The sequence below is a fragment of the Polypterus senegalus genome, chromosome 2 (assembly GCF_016835505.1).
Source record: "Polypterus senegalus isolate Bchr_013 chromosome 2, ASM1683550v1, whole genome shotgun sequence".
Lineage (NCBI taxonomy): Eukaryota > Metazoa > Chordata > Cladistia > Polypteriformes > Polypteridae > Polypterus > Polypterus senegalus.
This window is the reverse complement of record NC_053155.1, coordinates 133041935-133064635: the sequence shown is the minus strand read 5'-3', so window position 1 is coordinate 133064635 and position 22701 is coordinate 133041935. Positions and strand designations below refer to the sequence as shown.

Below are 22701 nucleotides of genomic sequence, written 5' to 3'. Positions count from 1 at the left end.
TTTTCTGTCCCCCCTGGCCATTGAACCTTACTCTTGTTCGATGTTAATTAATGTTGATTTATTTTGTTTTCTTATTGTGTCTTTTATTTTTCTATTCTTTATTATGTAAAGCACTTTGAGCTACTGTTTGTATGAAAATGTGCTATATAAATAAATGTTGTTGTTGTTGTTGTTGCATGGGTTTCCTCCCACAGTCTAAAGACATGCATGTTCGGTACATTGGTGATTCTAAATTGTACCGTGTGTGTGTGCACCCTGCGGTGGGCTGGCACCCTGCCTGGGGTTTGTTTCCTACCTTGCACCCTGTGCTGGCTGGGATCGACTCCAGCAGACCCCTGTGACCCTGTAGTTAGGATATAGTGGGTTGGATGATGGATGGATATTCACTTTAAACAACTACAGAGAAGAAAGTGTTCTTTGTTTTTTTTTTTTTTTTTTAATTTTTATTTATTAATTTTATTACAATCAATACATAGCAATCAAGTTTTTACAAAAAAAAGAATTATGTTAAGAACAGATCGATCCCCACCTGAAAGTGTTCTTTTTTAAAGTATCCTTGTAGAAAAATGCAACACAACCTCAAATCAACTCATTTTATTTTGCGCTTCATTTTCTTTCCATACTTCAGATGCTATATTAAGATTATTGGTGCAAATGTAAGAATGAAAAAAAAAAATAATAATAACTAAAAAACTCAAGAAGGTTCAGTAGTGTATGCCAGTTTAATTATTAAGGGTGTCACACCGGAAAGTCAAAATATATTTTGGAATGAAAAAATAAACTATAATACAAATATTGTATATATTATCATGGAAACGACCACTGCAGGAGTTTCCAGCTTCTATTTTTGATCTTGTCTACAAAGTCTTAAACAGTAGGCCATCCTTGATTACATATTTTTCTATACCATATTGTAAAAGGAATATAAATGCAACGTTTACACTGAGGTAACATTGGCAGACGCGTTAGGATACAGAAGCGGAGGAACGTCCTCTGAATGCACATGGTTATTAATCCAGTTCAGGTAACGAGACACCCTAGTATAAATCCCATAGAAGCCTGGCCGGGCACATCCTTTGCCCCAGCTCACGATTCCAGTGAGAAACCAGGTCTTAATATAAAGCGTGGCATGAGGTCCGCCACTATCTCCCTTGCAGGAGTCCTGCTTTCCTTCAAAGTAGCCAGCGCAGAACATGTTCTTGGTAATATTCAACTTGCTGTTCTCGACGCACTCCTGTGTCTTTAGCCGAGGCACCATCAGCTTACGCAGAATGGAAGCAGTTGGACCGCCTTCACTGAGTTTGCCCCACCCACTTACTGTTGAGTATCTCACAGCTGCCAGTTCATTCTGGGCCAAGTGCTTCTCTGGTAGGCAGATGGGAACAGCATAGTTGGAGTAAATAATAGGCTTGTCCAGTATCAGCAGCGCAATATCATTATCGGTGTTATCTTTTACATATCTTTCATGAATTATTATTTTTTTAACTTTAATCGTCTGTTCAGTACCTTCATTGACACCAATTTTATGTTCACCTGTTAAAAAGAGAAAAAAATGTGTAATTAGTATGAAACAATACTACTTAGAAAACTGCAAAGAACTTTGAGGCCATGCATCCTGTGAAAATATGTTATATTGTCATTACAATTCATTTCCCAGAATTACAGCAAGTCAAATCTAAATTAACATTTACTTTGCCAAGTTGAATGTTTCAGTAGTTCATGCTGCTGTCTCATAACTCCAGGCTCTGCCCTCGTCTATGTGTTCTTCTAGTGTCTATTTTGTGAATGTTATTTCACTAAGCTTTATTCACCCAGGGTAGGTGTATGCAAGAGTATGCCAATGAACAGGCCTTCTGTCAAGGGTGTGTACCTGCCTTGTGACCAATGCTGCTATAAAACATTCAGTCTCCCTACAATTCTATTAAGTGAATGAATGGATGGTTTTAAACTAAATGACTAAGATCCACCTTAAAAAAGACAAGTGTCTCTGTGTCTGCTGTCCAGCAAATGGAGCATCAAAAACATTACCACTGTTGTCATAAATCCTGCAGCAAACAGGATTAAACAGAGATATAGCAATCCAACAGATGGCGCATCACAAACCTTAGCACTGCTTTCGTGAATCCTGTACCAAATGGTATGCAAAAGAGACATGACGACACTGCTATCATGGGGTGCATCAGGAGTGGGCAGGAGCAGGAGTATAGGAACCTAAGATGGTGTGACTCAAACCACTTACACCTGAACACCAACAAGACCAAGGAGGTGGTGTTGGATTTTAGGAGGCTAAGGCCCCTCCCGGACCCCGTGATCATCAGAGGTGACTATGTGCAGAGGGTACAGACCTATAAGTACCTGGGAGTGCAGCTGGATGGTAAATTGGACTGGACTGCCAATACTGATGCTCTGTGTAAGAAAGGTCAGGGCCGACTATACTTCCTTAGAAGACTGGAGTCCTTCAGCATCTGCAATAAGATGCTGCATGCTATACGGTGGTGTGCTGGGGAGCCAGTATAAAGAAGAGGGACGCCTCACGCCTGCACAAACTGGTGAGGAAGGCAGGCTCTATTGTAGGCACAGAGCTGGATAGTTTGACATCCGTGGCAGAGCGACGGGCGCTGAGCAGGCTACTGTCAATCATGGAGAATCCACTGCATTCACTAAACAGTATCATCTCCAGACAGAGGAGCAGCTTCAGCGACAGACTGCTGTCACCATCCTGCTCCACTGACAGACTGAGGAGATCGTTCCTCTCCACACTATGCGACTCTTCAATTCCACCTGGTGGGGTAAATGTTAACATTATTCAAAGTTATTGTCTGTTTTACCTGCATTTGTATTACTCTTTAATTTAATATTGTTTATTTTTATCAGTATGCTGCTGCTGGAGTATGTGAATTTCCCCTTGGGATTAATAAAGTATCTATCTATCTATCTATCTATCTATCTATCTATCTATCTATCTATCTATCTATCTATCTACATGGTGTGAAAAACTATTTGCCCCCTTCCTGATTTTTTATTCTTTTGCATGTTTGTCACACAAAATGTTTCTGATCATCAAACACATTTAACCATTAGTCAAATATAACACAAGTAAACACAAAATGCAGTTTTTAAATGATGGTTTTTATTATTTAGGGAGAAAAAAAAATCCAAACCTACATGGCCCTGTGTAAAAAGTAATTGCCCCCTTGTTCAAAAATAACCTAACTGTGGTGTATCACACCTGAGTTCAATTTCCGTAGCCACCCCCAGGCCTGATTACTGCCACACCTGTTTCAATCAAGAAATCACTTAAATAGGAGCTGCCTGACACAGAGAAGTAGACCAAAAGCACCTCAAAAGCTAGACATCATGCCAAGATCCAAAGAAATTCAGGAACAAATGAGAACAGAAGTAATTGAGATCTATCAGTCTGGTAAAGGTTATAAAGCCATTTCTAAAGCTTTGGGACTCCAGCGAACCACAGTGAGAGCCATTATCCACAAATGGCAAAAACATGGAACAGTGGTGAACCTTCACTGGAGTGGCCGGCCGACCAAAATTACCCCAAGAGCGCAGAGACGACTCATCCGAGAGGTCACAAAAGACCCCAGGACAACGTCCAAAGAACTGCAGGCCTCACTTGTCTCAATTAAGGTCAGTGTTCACGACTCCACCATAAGAAAGAGACTGGGCAAAAATGGCCTGCATGGCAGATTTCCAAGACGCAAACCACTGTTAAGCAAAAGAACATTAGGGCTCGTCTCAATTTTGCTAAGAAACATCTCAATGATTGCCAAGACTTTTGGGAAAATACCTTGTGGACTGATGAGACAAAAGTTGAACTTTTTGGAAGGCAAATGTCCCGTTACATCTGGCGTAAAAGGAACACAGCTTTTCAGAAAAAGAACATCATACCAACAGTAAAATATGGTGGTGGTAGTGTGATGGTCTGGGGTTGTTTTGCTGCTTCAGGACCTGGAAGGCTTGCTGTGATAGATGGAACCATGAATTCTACTGTCTACCAAAAAATCCTGAAGGAGAATGTCCGGCCATCTGTTCGTCAACTCAAACTGAAGCGATCTTGGGTGCTGCAACAGGACAATGACCCAAAACACACCAGCAAATCCACCTCTGAATGGCTGAAGAAAAACTAAATGAAGACTTTGGAGTGGCCTAGTCAAAGTCCTGACCTGAATACAATTAAGATGCTATGGCATGACCTTAAAAAGGCGGTTCATGCTAGAAAACCCTCAAATAAAGCTGAATTACAACAATTCTGCAATGGTGAGTGGGCCAAAATTCCTCCAGAGCGCTGTAAAAGACTCATTGCAAGTTATCGCTGCTAAGGGTGGCCCAACCAGTTATTAGGTTCAGGGGGCAATTACTTTTTCACACAGGGACATGTAGGTTTGAATTTTTTCTCCCTAAATAATAAAAACCATCATTTAAAAACTGCATTTTGTGTTTACTTGTGTTATATTTGACTAATGGTTAAATGTGTTTGATGATCAGAAACATTTTGTGTGACAAACATGCAAAAGAATAAGAAATCAGGAAGGGGGCAAATAGTTTTTCACACCACTGTATCTATCTGTAGCAATCGGATGAACACACTGCACCACAATGTTAATACTGAGGTCAACATTGATTATTTAGATTTCTACCCATCTTAGACAGGTAACACAGCTAGTTCACCTTAATGAAAGGACAAGTGTCTGTGCATCTCTTTAAGTGTCCATCCAGTCTCGAAAAGATGGCGCATCGCAAACATTAGCACTACTTCTATGAATCCTGTACCAAATGGTATGTAATAGAGACAGAGCAATCAGATGGACCCACTGCACTGCAACGTTAATGCTGAGGTCTTTGTTTATTACTTAGATTTCAACCCATCTTAGCTAGTGGTTTTCGTATTTCTACAGTTGAAATCCAAGCAGTTTGTTGGACCTTTTTAAGTTCACATAGAGGTGGGAAATGAACAGTGCAGATTCAGAAAGCTGATGTGTTTAAGAATTAAATCAAACTATAGAAAGTCTGTTGTGTGGAGGATAAACTGGAAGGGGACAGGACAGTTCCCCGAGGTGCACCAGTATCACACACCCCCACCATTTCTGACACACAGTTTCTCAGCTTCATAAACTGCTGTCTGATGACAGATGGGTTTTCCCACCATGTAACCCAATGTTCTTACCACATCCCAAAAATGTTAATTTTGGGTTATTTTACAGAGTGTAATTTAACACTGCCAGAGCCAGTGTAGAAATATGCATGAGTGTGCCCTGAAATCGACTGGCATTCGCCTTACACCTTACACCCAATACTCCTGGTATATCGGCACCACCATTCACTCTTAAAAATGAAGGTGCCAGAGTGTTTCTTCATAGGGGAAACATTTATAGTTTCCAAAGGAACCATCTACTTAAAGGATCCAGAAAGAATCTTCTATAAAAGGTTTGATAAATAGATGATGACAGATTTGTGAAATACCATTGGGTTCCTGATTTTAAATGGACTCTTGCTGTGTAGAATACCACAGGCTAAGTTCAGGTTTTCTTGACATGTTGTATCCTGTTAGGAAGCATACAATACATTAAAGGGTTCTGTTTCTTCCGCATCTTAGAAATCTTTTCAAAGGACCACTTTCATATGTGAAGAACTGTTCCCAGAACAGTGGCATAGCTAGAGTTCATGCCGCTCAAGGCATGGCAGTGCTTCAATTTGCTACCCTCCAACATATCTTAATATGTTAACCTATTTAAATAGAAAATTTAAATGATGTACAGAGAAAAATGAAGATAAATGTTGCATAGATGTATTCATATATAGAGAAACAGGAATAATTGTTCACATATAATTATTTATAAGCATCAACTAGACAAGAATATAGTACAGACGCACTGATAAGACAAGTTCTAATTATCAGTTTAATATAATTATGCTGCGAAAACCAGAATCAGTGTAGTGTACAAGTGATAGGTGAGGATGTTTCCTGCACAGAGAAAGAACGAAATTGTAATTTCCTAGAAATTATTATCGGTGCAATGTTTATGTTTATTTTTGTTATTGCCTCATAAATTTCAACTGCTGTGTCTAATACTGTCACAGAAGGACAGTATGAAAATAATTTTCGAAGCATTTGTGGATAAAAATCTGAGAATTTTAGTTATTTCATATTGTTCCGAACCCTGCTGCTTACACATGAATTGTACTGAGCCTTTTGGCCAATAATGCCACCCCCAAAATGTGCCGCCTGGGGCGGACCACCCCCTCCACCTGCCCCTAGCTACGCCTCTGTCCCAGAATGAAATGGTGCTAAACAATCCAGTAAGGTGCCATTAATGAATCAGAGAGTCTTTGTGACCCTGATGTTATGTATATTTGATAATAAGTGGAAGGATGAATATACCAAGGCCTCTTATAACTCTCTACAAATTCCTGGAAAACAATTTGTCTTAGAAAGTTTATTAATTCATATTTATTAAAACAAATATTGTACATACCAACGACTGCTTTCAAGTTAACTGTAGTTACTTTAGGAAAGCAATGAGCTGCAGTAACAACCCACAATGGATGAATTATGACACCTCCACAAAAGTGTGTGTCTCCATAAGCTAAAAGAACCTGTAAAAGAAAAAAACAAATTGTAATCCTGCAGTCTAGTCTCGTCTTTTGTGATGAATATTTTTCTTAAGTAAAATCAATTGGTTCAACATCAGAAAACATTTTGTTTGCTTGTTTCTTGGGTAATGCTATTGTTGTCGCTATTAGATATTAAAGGTTTTCAGTTTATTAAGATATCTGGTTTAATTATGTCTTGATTTGACCATTCTTTCTGCTTTATTTACACTTTTGGGATTTTGTTTATGAGAGTTCTTTTGAAGCTCCAAGTTTGTTCTTTTTTGCTTTAAGATATTCTTGTTTCTTTCCTTCTCCTCTTTGTTCTTTGTTCATTTTGTGTGAAAATATTCAGAGGTGTTTGTTTAATCATTGTCTAACAAATGCATTATTTAATTTTTTTTCTTTTTTTTTTATTTTTTGGAATTTTTTTTTTTGATTGTGTAGTTTTGGCCTTACCCTTTACCAAAAATCCTAACCTAATTACAGTAAAACCTTGGATTGCAAGTACTTGGTCTACAAGTGTTTTGCAAGACGAGCAAAAATTTTTAATAAATTTTAACTTGATAAACGAGCGAGGTCTCGAGTGTCACGTGATTACAACTGAGCTGATGGCTCTTCTCTCTTTTGCTGCGGGATTGTGGGTAATCATCTCCCATGCTCGGTCTCAGTTGGCATGCCTCACTCATATAGTCAACATCCATAAGAGCATAAATTGTTTACTATAGCATTATGACCACGTGTATGCACGCAAAGCATTTTTTTATTTTGTGTCCATGTGTATAGTGACTGTTCTTTAGTAACTGTACTGCAACAAAAACAATATTGTAGAAAAGCACCACCCGATCAAGGCTATTGCAGTGCGAGCGATGAGTCTGTTTAACGACAATGCAATGTCACATTTCTGCGAAATCCTCAAAAGAAGGCAAATGCAATTGTCATTGGATAGGTTCCTTATTAAATTCGCAAAAAAAGAAAAAGATTCCAGTGAGCCAACAGATATCAGGGATTCTGTTAGTTATAGTGAAAGTCATTCTACACAATAACCCTCCTCCTCTTCTCCTCTCTCTCATCTCCCTCACACCAGCCACAATACTTTTTTAAAGGTAAAGTGCAGGTTAACTTGTTTTATGTATTTTTACTTTATATTTTGTATTAATCATTTTTATATGAATGTTTTTGTATTTCCATTATTTCTTTTGGGGAAATTTGTTTTGTTTTGGATTACAAGCATGTTTCCGGCTGACCGGAGCTGTGGCCGTAAGGTGGTCGGTGCCTGTTGTGGCGGCAATCCCCGAACCCGTTGGTGGACACCGGCGGTGAGGGATGCTGTCAAGCTGAAGAAGGAGTCCTACAGGACCCTTTTGTCCTCTGGAGACAGCTGATAGGTACCGGCAGGCCAAGCGGAATGCGGCTTCGGTGGTTGCTGAGGCAAAAACTTGGGCGTGGGAAGACTTTGGGGAGGCCATGGAGTATGACTTTTGTATGGCTTCGAGGAGATTCTTGTCCACCATCCGGCGTCTCAGGAGGGGGAAGCAGTGCAGTGTCAACACTTTATATGGTGGGGATGGTGCGCTGCTGACTTCGACTCGGGACGTTGTGGGTCGGTGGGGAAAGTACTTCAAAGACCTCCTCAATCCCACTAACATGCCTTCCAGTGAGGAAGCAGAGCCTGGGGACTCGAAGGAGGGCTCCCCCATCACTGGGTCTGAGGTCACAGAGGTGGTCAAAACACTCCTTGGTGGCAGGGCCTCGGGGGTGGATGAGATATGCCCAGAGTTCCTCAAGGCTCTGGATGTTGTAGAACTGTCTTGGCTGACAGGATCTCTGCAACATTGCATTGACATCAGGGGCAGTGCCTCTGGATTTGCAGGCCGGGGTGGTGGTTCCCCTCTTTAGGAAGGGGGACCAGAGGGTGTGTTCCAACTACAGAGGGATCACACTCCTCAGCCTCCCGGGAGAAGTCTATTCGGAGGTCCTGGAGAGGAGGTTCCATTAGATAGTCAAACCTCGGATTCAGGAGGAACAGTGTGGTTTTCGTCCTGGTTGCAGAACAGTGGACCAGCTCTACACCATTAGCAGGGTCCTGGAGGGTGCATGGGAGTTTGCCCACCCAGTCTACATGTGTTTTGTGGACTTAGAAAAGGCATTTGACCGTGTCCCTCAGGGAATCCTGTGGGGGGTACTCCGAGAGTATGGAGTACTGGACCCCCTGATAATTGCTGTTCGGTCCCTTTAAGATCGGTGTCAGAGCTTGGTCCGCATTGCCAGCAGTAAGTCAAATCCGTTTCTGATGAGAGTTGGACTTCACCAGGGCTGCCCTTTGTTACTGACTCTGTTCATAACTTTTATGGACAGAATTTCTAGGCGCAGCCAGAGTGTTGAGGGGGTCCGGTTTGGTGGACTCAGGATTGGGTCACTGCTTTTTGCGTATGATGTTGTCCTGTTTGCTTTATCAGGCCGTGATCTTCAGCTCTCTCTGGATCAGTTCGCAGCTAGGTGTACAGCGGCTGGGATGAGAATCAGCACCTCCAAATCCAAGACCATGGTCCTCAGCCGGAAAAGGGTGGAGTGCCCTCTCAGGGTTGGGGACTAGATCCTGCCCCAAGTGGGGTCTTGTTCACAAGTGAGGGAAGAATGGAGCGTGAGATCGACAGGCGGATCGGGGCTCTGCATCGGTCTTTTGTGGTGAAAAAGGAGCTGAGCCACAAGGCAAAGCTCTCAATTTACCAGTCAATCTACGTTCCTACCCTCACCTATGGTCATGAGCTGTGGGTAGTGACCGAAAGAACGAGATCGCGAATACAAGCGGCTGAAATGAGTTTCCTCCGCAGTGTGTTCTGGCTTTCCCTTAAAAATAGGGTGAGAAGCTCATTCATCTTGGAGGAACTCAGAGTAGAGCCGCTGCTCCTCCGCATCAAGAGGAGTCAGATGAGGTGGATCAGGCATCTGATCGGGATGCCTCCAACCAGGAGGAGGCACCAGGGAAGACCCAGGACACGCTGGAGGGACTGTGTCTCCTAGCTGGCCTGGGAACGCCGGGGAGAGCGAAGTCTGGGCCTCTCTGCTCAAGCTGCTGCCCCCGCGACCCGATCTCGGATAAGTGGAAGAGGATGGATGGATGGATGGATAGATTGTGCTTGCAAACCAAGGCACCACTGTAAGTGTAAAATGTGAAGTGTAAGTTTTCAAAGAATTCACATAACACATATTTTTTTGTTTCAGCATAATTTGAACCATTGTGATCACAGAGTTTAAGACCTGCAATTTTGAACTTTAAAAGTTGTATTCATAACAAACCATTGGAAAGATGACAGTACAATCCAAAATTGCAGTGAAGATATAGAAAGCAAAAGAGTAACAACATAGCTGTTATGCGTCAGATTAGATTTTTGGGTACAGTAATCCCTCCTCAATCGCAGGGGTTGCGTTCCAGAACCCCCCGCGATAGGTGAAAATCCGCAAAGTAGAAACCATATGTTTGTATGGTGATTTTTATATATTTTAAGCTCTTAGAAACTCTCCCACACTGTTTATAAATATTCTCCGCACAGTTATACAGTAAACCCTCGTTTATAGCGGTTGATCCGCTCCAGACAGATAAACGGATTTCCAAGAAGTAGGATTCTTTATTTATAAATCTAATATTTTTGCAGTTAGAGCATTGAAAACCTGTTTACGACCTTCTAAATACGTTTTTTAACATTATTAGAGCCCTCTAGACATGAAATAACACCCTTTAGTCAAAAGTTTAAACTGTGGTCCATGACAAGACAGAGATGACAGTTCTTTCTCACAATTAAAAGAATGCAAACAGATCTTCCTCTTCAAGGTGCGCCATCAGAAGCAGAGATTGTCAGATAGTGAGAGTAAAGTAAACAATCAAAAATCAATAGGGCTGTTGCGCTTTTAAGTATGCAAGCACTGCGATAAAGCGGCGCAATGAAGGGATCAATGTGAAGGTAGCCATTCAGCATTTTTTTACAGGCGCATCCGTATCTTCTAAGCAAACAGCCTCTGTGCAAACAGCCCCTCTGCTCACACCCCCTCCGTCAGGAGCAGATAATGGGGCCAATCATACGTCTCCCTGATGGTATTGCATGATGGATAAGTATCTGCCTGTATTTCTCAGAGAGAGTGAGACACAGAGAAAAGCAAACAATGAAAAGTCAATACGGGCTGTTAGAGCTTTTAAGTGTGCGAAGCAGCGCGCGGGAATCATATCGTATATCATTGAGGAGTTTTATTTAATATGTAATACGTGCTTTGATTGGGTAGCTTCTCAGCCATCCGCCAATAGCATCCCTTGTATGAAATCAACTGGACAAACAAACTGAGGAAGCATGTAGCCTAAATTAAAAGACCCATTGTCCACAGAAATCCGTGAACCAGCGAAAAATCCGTGATATATATTTAGATATGCTTACATTTAAAATCTGCAATGGAGTGAAGCCACGAAAGTCGAAGCGCGATATAGTGAGGGATCACTGTATTCTGTGTTTTTATTGTATTTGAGGTCATTTATGTACTGTTTTTCTAAATGTTTTTATGTTCCATGTTCTTTATGGGAGGAGCCCCCGAGAGGTGGGCTCACCCTGAGTCATTTCTTCTGGACCCTCCCTCTACTTATAAAAGGCTTGGAGCTGGACCCATCCAGTAGTGGTTTGTTGAAGATGTCAGTACTTTTTTTTTTTTTTCTGATTGCTAGTTTATAGATTTTTGTGCAATTGTATTGTGATGAACTTGGAGACAACCTTTGTAATAAGTCATGAAATTAGTAACCAAAAGCCCCTTTAAGGACAATCATCCATCAACCTACAGCTTGAAAGCAAAAAAGGGCAGATAAAGATTCTTTATAAACAAAAATATTTATTGCCCAAAAATGTTCTTCTTAACAAAAGCTCCAAGGAGCACAAAAGGCACAGCAGGAGTTGCCTGAAATAGGCAATCCTAAAGCAAACAAGTCCCCAAAAAAAAAATCCAGAAGAAGGGTTCAAAAAAGACACAGTAACAATAATCACTAGAACTTGTATGTTCAAATGAACCAAAAGGAACTGCTTTATACGGCTGAGGGCAGCCCTTTGATGTCAACCTTTTGGGGAACCACCCACAAAACACAAGGAACATACGAGAACAAGCATAGACCCTTGAGGTCAGTTGCAGTGTGCCATGAGCTCAGGTTTTTGTCTTAGTATGCATTGACAGTAACAAGGTTAACTTTCGAGTTTAGCACAGTTGCACTGTGCCCCAGAGCTGCGGACTTGCAGTGGACCAAGACTAAGGCTAAGTGCAGTTGCAGTGGACTTCTTGCAGTCATAGAAGAAACGTTGAATCAGCAGGTTTAACAGACTTAGTATGGTGGGTAATGCTACAAAATGAATTCTGCATGCATCAGACAGACTGTTATGGGCATGAAAAAAGACAAATATGCCATTAAAAATCTAGAAACCATAATTTATATTTATATTTAGACTGAAGTATAGCATAATACTGTATCAAATATATTTAATGCAATGCCACAGAATATGACAGGCAATGTACTAAAATATATATATTGCATTATATAAGAAATAGAAAATATGCATCAACCTACCATTAACATTTAGTAAAAAAATCCAAAGAGTCAGTGTGCACAGGGCCAACTCACGGGTACATAGCGCCACTATGCACTGGTGTTTGGATGCTGCTCCTCTCCTTATATGAGATCAGAGTGGCGTTATATTTCTATATGAAATCAAAGAGCAGGTAGGGTGGGGTTGGGGAGGCTTGGGTGATGCCCTTTCATATTTGTGTGTTACATGTAAAGTTCTAATGTAATAGAAGGGGGGGGTGAGGCACTTGAATTAGCAGTGGCTCCCCAGTTCGGTGCCTAATTGGCCTTAGCCAACAGCTGGGCATGGATGTTCCTAATGAAGAAATCACTCGGTCGCCAATTCAGAAAGTGTGATTTGAAAGATGCTGCCAGTTTCTTCTAATTCTGTATTCCTTCGGAATGTCATTGTGAAGTTTTTGTGAGTATTTTCCAGATCTGATATGCAATCTCTCACGATATGTAATATACAGGGCCTGTGCTCTACTGTGAAGTTTGCACTGCAATGAGGAATTGTTTATGAATATTGCCCTGCCTCTTACTTGATATCTTATATGCTTTGGGGACTGTTAGATTAATTTGATTATTAGGAAAAGCTTGGTGCGTAATGAATGACAAGTATCAACTCTTCTGTATTATCTACTGTATTATCAAGGCTACCACAAACTCACATAAAGGTCTGCTAAAGCTGAAAAATGGCAAGAACAGAATGATTAACTACTGTACATTAAATATTGACATGTTTATGGGGTGAATGGCGCACTCTGGCATACTGTTCTCATGCAGTCTTTATCACTTTGTAAGTATTTGCTCTTGGAAATATACAGTACTTGAACCCTGTTTTGCAGCCTTTTATGTGCAATATTGTTTCCACATATAGCAAAAGCATTCAACTACAGTAAGCTACTCTAATATCCTTCAAAAGATGAAATGACTTTCACCTTCTGAAAGCGCCTCCGCAATTAAATGACAGTTAGTCAGTCAGTCATTTTCCAAACCACTACATCCTAACACAGGGTCACGGGGGTCTGCTGGAGCCAATCCCAGCCAACACAGTAAATGTTTCTCTCTAATTTATCACAGTACAAAATGACTAGCAGTGTATTTTCATGACATTTTCATTGACATCTTCAGTGATCAGCTCTTTATTTGCTTTTCCTAGCTCTCACACAAAATGAGGCAGTGGACTTGCACATACATTTTACAAGGCATGGCATTAGAGGCCAGCCTATATGAGCCATCAGTTCCAAACTGTATAGGAAATAAATACACAAACCTCCAGTATACCGATAGCTCCTTCTCTCTCCTGCCAATACAGATAATCTTATACTCTAACAAATTCAGTAGTGAAGTCATTTATACAGCAACATCTCGTGACATGCAGTGGAATTCCAAACGGTCTATGGTCATGTAATGTTATGTTTCAGCTAGTGTTCGGTGATATTTTTTTTGCCTAAGTTTGATTCATCTGTTTATGTTAATTACTTTCATTATTCTGTGTTTTTCATTAGTTTTGTGTATTATTTTATTTCTGTACATCCATTTGTTTACTATGTTCCACATGTTTTGTGGATGGTTCCCCAAGTGGCAGGAACACTGAGGCATTGGTGAGTGGATGCTGCTCCTTTCCTGATATGACATCAGAGCAGGATCATATTTGTATATGAAATCAGAGCGGGGAGGTTGGAGCTGGTGGGGTCAATCTCTGTCAATGGACTTCAACGCTGTAAAAGGCTGAGAATATACAGTCCCTGTTGGTACATTGTATGCGCTGGGCATTAGTGAGTTCCTTGAGATTATTGCTTTGGTTTGTTGTTGATTCTCTGGATATTTTGATCTGTTTCTCATCCTTATTTGTGTTTTTGGGACTTGTTCACCAGTGGATTGCCTATTGTGCTAATGCAATTTCTGGGCCTTTTGAGCCCCTTATAACATCTGTGCTACACAGCATTTTTTGAAAATAAACCTTCCATCCATCCATTATCCAACCTGTTATATCCTAACTACAGGGTCACAGGGGTCTGCTGGAGCCAATCCCAGCCAACACAGGGCACAAGGCAGGAAACAAACCCCAGGCAGGGTGCTAGCCCACCGCAGGAAACTAAACCTTTGATTTTATAAAGATTCTCCATTTTCCCCTTTGTCATACAAGCCAAACATTGAGAGACAATTCTGTTGGGTTGGTTTTTTGCAACAGCTTTTTGGGACTATGTGTGAAGGAACTCCCAAGTTCATTACACATAAGTTTGAATATGCAAGTGGAAAAAGAAGCAAACAATATAAATGAGAAAGATGAATAGTAGGCATTAAAGAGCCTACCATTCACTTGAAATACAACAAACCAGCAAATAAATGAATAAAATTTACACACTACAATATGTAAATACAATATATGAAAACTATATAACCTGCATTCCAGAACAGATCGTAGCAGGTGCCACATGTGCTAATGTCCCTTTGTTAGTTTGTGTCTCCTTAAGGAGTACTTCAGGAAATTGGTTGCTGAGGGTTCTCCGAAAATGGGGAACTACACCTTTAAGGCAGGATGGTTGGGCTAAAGACAATTTAACCCGGAAGGAAGGGAAAGAGAAAGAGACATCAAGCAGTGAAGCAAGGAGCAGAGCAGTAGCATGTTAACGCCAAGAATCCACTTGCAAGCCACCTGCTGGAAGAAGGTTTTGTTTTACTCAGGGTTGCAAGGGAGCCACGTCCTGAAGATGAACTTTTTTTTGTAGTTTCACTTGAGCGATTGACCATTGGACCGGATGGACAGAACATTTATATTATTGGCATCAGCTGCTGGCGTACTCCATTGGGCTTCCGGCATTTCACCATCCTCTTGAACCGTAAGGACAATAACCCAATGTGTGATGACTTGGGGGAATCTGGTTATTTCTAGTGAAAGCATCTCAAACCCTAATTTCTGAATGTATGTCTTTAATTCATGTTATGTACTTGTTGTCTGGGGAAATACATTGAAATTGTTATGTCTGTTAATATGTAAATATACTTTTTTTTCCTTTCATTGATTTAATTCTTTTTATCATATGCTGATTTGGGGTGTGTGGTGAATGAGTCAAATAGAACAAGCATTAGTCACGTAACCGTGAAAGATTTCTATAAAGTACTGGTATTACTCTAGTAGTATTCTGATCGTGCTGCAGCCCTGGGCTTAGTTGATCTCCTGAGTTGGCGGTAAAGATTAGTGGTGGCCCGTACAAGGACTGACTAGTATACATCCGCTATCTCCTTTGATGCACTTTCTCCACTATAGTTCAGATGTCTTCTGAGGATTTGGTGCAGGAGGCTTCCAGCTCAAGAGAGGGGCCAGAGAGAGTTGTTGTGCTGGTGGAGCATGTCACGGTCAGGGCGCACGAAGTGCTGGTGGAGCATGTCACGGTCAGGGCGCACGAAGTGCTGGTGGAGCATGTCACGGTCAGGGTGCACGAAGTGCTGGTGGAGCATGTCACGGTCAGGGCGCACGAAGAGGCAGGCAAAGCAGCTAGCCTGCTGGATTCTTTATACATATTTACACTCCAAGGTGCTAAAAGGTGAAGATTGCCTGTTGCCCTGATGATGTCATGAAAATCCAAATAAAATAACAATACAATTTTATCACATCCTGCAAATGTGTTCAAAACATTAAAGAAAATGTAAAAAGAAAATCATGTTCCAAAACCAATAATGTAATAAATTTATTCATAAATATTCCTAATGTAGCTGCCGAAGTGTAAGGCAAGATCAAGCATGGGTAAAACGCGTGCTGAAAGAAATCTCTCAGTCCAGATGTTCATTTTAAAAATATTTAGTGAAAGTTAAAAGCAAATAATCCACACAAGAATAAAAGAAAAAAAATAGTTACACATGTAGAATAAAAAGCAAAAAAAAAGAAAAATGCATCTTGTCTAAACTTAGCTTTTCTTGAGGACTTTAGTTATTTCTATACTTAAAGGTACTTAATTTCTTCTTCTGTATACCTTAAGCATACGGTACAGCATTCAAATAAGCATTGTTTTCTTATTTTATTGTTATTTCACACATTCAAAGAGCTCGTAGGTCCTCAGGCACGGTCACGGTTTAAAACCATATGCCTCTACACCTTACACCTGGCAAGGCTGTCACTAACTGAAAAATAATGTTTACTTAAAGCTGTTAGAAATGGCAAGAATATACCAATTCAATTCTACTTATGGAGGTTATAGGAACCTCCCATAGATTATGCATTGTCATCTAGTAAAATATTTATGAATCTTATATAACCAGAAAAATGGCTCTTACACTTAATGAAAGGCTTGGCCTTAAAATGCAATTAAAGAAATATTTTATCCACTTTTTTAGACCGTCTCTTAACTGCAGCTTGGTTTTTTTTTGTTCTTTATTTCACCTTACACAATTGCTTGTATTAGGAATTTGTTAGTTTTCGGAAACCCCTTGGAGTCAGAGCACAGGGTGAGCCATTGTACAGCACCCCTGAAGCAATTGAAGGTTAAGGGCCTTGCTCAAGGGCCCAGCAGAGTAGGATCTCTTTTAGCAATGACGAGGATTTGAACTGGCAACCTTCGAGATACCAGCGCAGATCCTTAGCCTCAGAGCCACCACTACGCCCTTATACTTACTTGTGCTTTGATACTGCACTGTAAAGGTCTTTTATGAAAACTGACAACAACGAGTGGTGTGAACAGAAAAGCCACTGTTTGTAGCCGTGACAGTGGAAAAAATTATCTATTCTAATTGTTTATAATAGTTACTGGGATTTGTTCATTTTACATTTATTTTACATAATTTTATGTACCAAAGCCTACCAGATAGATAAGAAAAAATATATTTCACAGATCATGTTTCTGTCATGATTGTATTTACTTTACCTGCCATGGACAATGTCCTTTTGGACAAACAGTTCCGCCAACTATTCGTCCTCGTGTGTCGTCTTTTACTTCATCTGGATTTGATGTCTCAAATGGGATCTTCCCACAGGGATACTTTACTGTTGAAATAAAAAAAATTCTTTCAGGCTTAATTTTGAACTGAATCATTTAATACGTTGATGCTGGTTCATTTAAGATTTGCACACAAAAAGGAATGAAACAAATGCTGTAAAACAGATGGAGGTTGGTCTTGTGTATTAGGAATGGATTCCAATCGTCATTATGTATAATATGCTACCGTGGCTGTTTGTTTGTCTATCTAGAATTTTAAATCACCTGTAGCTTGCAAACTGTTTGACCTATTGACCTGAAATTTGGTACACATGTACTACATGACATCTACTATCCATTTTTGGTGATGATTGACCTCCAAGGTTATTCCTCTTTTTATTTTTATTTTATTGTAGTATCAACTCTCGGCAGCGGCCAGTAGGGAGTACATTTTCATCCCTACCACCTTCGCCGTCATTTCCCCTACCCCTTTATTTCTTAAATCATTACTGAGGCAGATTGAAGGCTTAACAACAACAACAACATTTATTTATATAGCACATTTTCATACAAACAGTAGCTCAAAGTGCTTTACATATTAGAGAATAGAAAAATGAAAGACACAATTATAAAACAAAATAAATCAACATTAACATCGAATAAGAGTAAGGTTCAATGGCCAGGGGGGACAGAAAAAACAAAAAAAAAACTCCAGACGGCTGGAGAAAAAAAAAAAATAATAAAATAAAAATAAAAAATATTTAGGCTTAAGTGCCACAATATCTGGCAACAATATGAAATCAAGGCTAAAGTTATTGTATGAAACAACATACTACCTTTACTTAATTTTACAAATGTCCTCAAAAATTCCAGAAGCAGTGTCTCTCAAATTATAAATATGAAAGTTGAAAAATAAGCTTCACATTCTGCATGGAGAGTTGATTTGCATTGTTGTGCCAATTTAGACTGCTCACTGTGGAAAAAATAAAGGCCATTCATCCAGCCATTTTCCTAACCCACTTATCCAGGGCAGGGGTGCATGGCAGCTGGAGCCTATCCCATCAAGCATTGGGTGTAAGGCAGGTAACAATGAAGGTGAGTGACATTATTCTTATCATTTCAAAAAAGCATTTTTGATAAGGCTGCAAACGATAAATTATGTTATTTGTGACTGGACAACAATATTACACACAGTTGTTAATCCCTTTTTGTAAATTCAGACATGCATTTAATGAGTGTTGGCTAAAGCTAACATTTAAACTGTCATACTCTCTTTCATTTAAATTGTGGTACAATGAGTTTCAACATGTTTCATAGGTGAAACAACTCAATGCAATAAATCGTTGTATTTCAATAATAAGTGCTTATTGCTGTACTTGATAATTAGTATTAGAGTATACATGCACATGTCTGGATCCTAAGAGTAGCAACAACAAGTCTGTGGTCAGAATTCATAAACTGGGCACTTCTGTAGACCCTGCAGTTTTGCAAGAGCCTCTAGCGTCTGCCCACGAGGATGTGATTGATCTCCTTCACCGCACCACCAGTATTGGAGTATCAAGTCCAACGACGTGGGGGCACTGGAACCAGGATCCAGTGATTCACAGTCCCTGACCTTTTGCAAAGTCAAAGAACATGAAGCCACTTTCACCATGGTCACCAGACCCATGGGGACCAAGACAATCCTCATAGCCAGCCCTGTCGGAGCCAGTGGCTGCATTGAAGTCACCCATGACCAGAGGAGTGTCACCTTGTGGGCACCCATCAACCACCGAGCGAAACTGCAAATAAAATGTCTCCCTCGCTGAGACATCACTGACCGCGGTCGGAGCATACAGTGAGACAACAGACAAGGCACCCAGGGAGTTGAAAGAAGCGACATCGGACACCATCAGAAGAAGCCAATCTGCTACAGCAACAGCTACTCCCTGAGTATGACAGCCATCAGACCGACCAGACCAATAAAAGGTGTATCCACCTACAGAGATCTGGCCAGTCCCCGGTCTGTGCACCTCAGAGAGTGCCGCCACTGAAATGCGTAGTTTACGCAGCTCCTCTGGCAACAGAGGAAGATGATCATTTTGCCGGAGAGACAAGACGTTCCATGCACCCACCCATATGTTGCTACTCTTAGGATCCAGTTTAGGTCCAGTAGGTTACCACCTACTAGGAAAATGAGCCTGGACTTGGCCAGACTCCAAGAACAGGCTGTTTCTGATGAGTTTGCATGCAGTTTATGTGAGGAACTTTCAGATTTAGGTACAACTGCCAATCCTAATGTGATGTGGGAGACCTTTCGTGACAAGACCCTAAAGGTTGCTAAGAGTTTTGTTGGTGTTACCGGTGTTACCAGAAGAAGGTCTTTCATCTCGCAGGGGAACCCTGGATATTATCAAGAGGAGTCGCAGCGCACGGCTCAATGGCAACTCTGGTCTGTACCGGTAACTGAGAAGGATGGCTGTGAGGGCTCTGAGGGCAGGTAAAGAGGCGTTTCTTACAGGAATCTGTGAGCAAGTGACACACCATCTGTGGTCTAGCGACCCACATCCTGCTTACAGAGGAATCGAAGCATTACGCACATCCGAATCCTTATGGCTGACACTGCAGTTGTGACCCGCTGGGCTGGCTACTTTGAGCAGTTGTTTAAAGCTGATCCCCGGGCTACGACATTGGATATCTCTGGGTCCAGGGTTCTTGAAGCTGATCCTCCGTTTAGCTGTGAACCACCCAGTCTCACTGAGATTGCACAGGTGGTGAACCAGCTGAGGAGGGAAAGGCTACAGGGATCTGTGGTATACGGGGTGAACTTCTCCAGGCTGATGGTAAGGCTGTCCTCCTGGCATTGCAAGCAATTTTTGCTTCCATTTGGGAGACTAGCATCATTCCAACTGACTGGAAAATGGGACTTGACGTCCCTGTCTGGAAAGGGAAGGGTGATCACTTGGATTGCAGCAACTACAGGGGGATAACACTGCTCTCGGTGCCGGGTAAGGTCCTTGCTAGGGTCATCCTCAATAGGATCTGTGATCATTTGCTTACCTACCAATGACTGGTTTTATGCCTAAGAAGTCTACCATTGACCGCATACTGGCACTAAGGGTTCTCATGGAGTGCAAGCGTGAATATCGGCAGAGTTTCTTTGCAGCCTTTGTTGATTTTTGGAGTGTTCGACTCAGTTGATCGAGTTGCCCTGTGGGACATCCGGAGGGTTTGCGGGATCCCCTCGAGGTTGCTGGATATCATGGCTGGCCTGTGCACTGGTACTGCCATAGAGCTGAGCGAAAATGGATAAAAACTAAACTAACTATCCACTATGAGATATTGAAGGTTAAAATCACAGAATACAGTAACACAGTCCATCTTGAGAGGCGCTGCTATTTCTCTAGAATTATAAATAACAATGCTAGTAATCCCAGAGTCTTATTCTCTTCGAATGATCGTCTGCTAAAACCAGGTCACTCAGTGGAATGCCTCCAGAATACTTCCAATGAAACTTGTGAGGCTATTACTGTATTTTTCAATCAAAAAATTAATGATATTAGAAATAATATAGTATCTCCCTAACACTGTGCATCCTCTTAAGCCCCAGTACTCCACTATAAACAAATTAAATTCTTTCACCAGAATAGATTTACCTGATTTATATAAAATCATTTCTCAACTGAGACCTCCACCTGCGTCCTTGACCCAATACCAACAAGTTTTTTTAAGAAGTATTGAGCGTGCTAATTGATAGTATTCTTGACATAGTAAGCTCATCATTAGATACGGGGGTCTTCCCAAACTGTCTTAAGAATGCTATAGTTAAACCCCTACTTAAGAAAAATAATCTTGACTCCTCTGCTTTTGAAAATTTTAGACCCATTTCTAACCTGCCTTTCTTAAGTAAAATTCTAGAGAAGGCAGTGATTATGCAGCTAAATAACCACCTCAAGAAACATGCTATTCTTGATAAGTTTCAGTCGGGTTTCAGAACAAATCATAGTACAGAAACTGCACACGTTAAAGTAGCAAATGACTTGTGGGTAAATGCAGACAGAGGCCATTTATCTGTTCTCATCCACTTAGATCTGAGTGCCGCATTTGATACCATTGATCACAATATTCTTAGAAATCACCTTAGTCATTGGGTGGGCCTCTTTGGCAGTGTCTTAAATTGGTTTGAATCCTACCTGGCAGGTAGAAAATTCTTTGTTAGTTGTGGTAATTATGCTTCAAAGACACATGATATTCTATATGGTGTTCCACAAGGCTCTATCCTGGGTTTGCAGCTCTTTTCAATCTAAATGCTTCCGTTAGGTCTGATTATCTTGGGGCATAACGTGAACTACCACAGCTATGTTGATGACACGCAACTGTATTTATCAATAGCATCCGATGACCCCGACTCTGTTGTTTCACTAACACAATGTCTGACTTGTGTTTCTGAGTGGATGAGTAGTAAATTTCTCAAGCTAAATTAAGAAAAAACTGAAATTTTAGTGAATGGCAATAATGGATATAATGAGGTTATTAGAAATAAACTTGATGCATTAGGATTTAATGTCAAGACGGAGGTAAAGAATTTAGGGGTAACTGTTGACTGTGACCTGAATTTTAAATCGCAAATTAATCAGATCACTAGGACAGCATTTTTTCACTTAAGAAATATAGCAAAAGTTAGACCTCTTATATCATTGAAAGATGCTGAGAAATTAATTCACGCTTTTGTTTTCAGTCGACTAGATTACTGTAATGCACGCCTCTCAGGACTACCCAAAAAAGACATAAATCGACTGCAACTAGTGCAGAATGCAGCTGCTAGAATCCTAACTAGGAAAAGAAAATCTGAGTTTTGATGTCACTACACTGGTTACCTGTGTCATTCAGAATTGACTTTAAAATACTGCTTATGGCTTACAAAGCCTTAAATAATCTCACTCCATTTTATATATCTGAGTGTCTGATATCTTATAATCCAAATCGTAACCTTAGATCTTCAAATGAGTGTCTGCTTAGAATTCCAAGAGCTAAGCTTAAAAGAAGTGGTGAGGCGACCTTCTGCTGTTATGCACCTAAAATCTGGAATAGCCTGCCAATAGGAATTCACCAGGCTGATACGGTGGAGCACTTTAAAAAAAAACTGCTAAAAACACATTACTCTAAAATGGCTTTCTCATAACTTCATTTTAATTTAATCCTGATGCCCTGCATATTCAATTAACTATCATTACTACAGTATTCATGGTGGCTCCAAAATCCATACTAACCCCTACTGTCTCTTCTGTTTCTTTTCCTGGTTTTCTGTGGTGGCAACCTGCGCCACCACCACCTAATCAAAGCACCATGATGTCCCTACATTGATGGATTAAAGGCCAGAAGTCCATGTGACCGTCATCATCAAGTCTTTCCATGAGAACCCTGAATACAATGAGGACGGATCATTTATGTTAGGTAGAATGCCTAGAGGGGGCTGGGCAATCTCATGGCCTGGAACCCCTGCAGATTTTATTTTTTCTCCAGATGTCTGGAGTTTTTTTTTGTTTTTTCTGTCCTCCCTGGCTATCGGACCTTACTTTTATTCTATGTTAATTAGTGTTCTCTGATTTTAAT

At 40.7% G+C, this 22701-nt stretch overlaps 1 protein-coding gene across 1 annotated transcript in view; it reads right to left on the bottom strand.

Annotated features, from left to right (window-relative positions):
* Positions 1 to 703: 703 nt before the first annotated feature.
* The window catches only part of LOC120523371 (coagulation factor VII-like), a 49647-nt gene continuing 27649 nt past the window's right edge, over positions 704 to 22701 (bottom strand). Inside the window, exons 6-8 of the mRNA XM_039744637.1 lie at positions 17059 to 17177; positions 6489 to 6609; positions 704 to 1533 (exon numbers count right to left, since the gene is read on the bottom strand). Coding sequence (XP_039600571.1) covers positions 938 to 1533; positions 6489 to 6609; positions 17059 to 17177 — 836 coding nt within the window. The 3' untranslated portion in view covers positions 704 to 937. The remainder of the gene's footprint in view (positions 1534 to 6488; positions 6610 to 17058; positions 17178 to 22701) is intronic.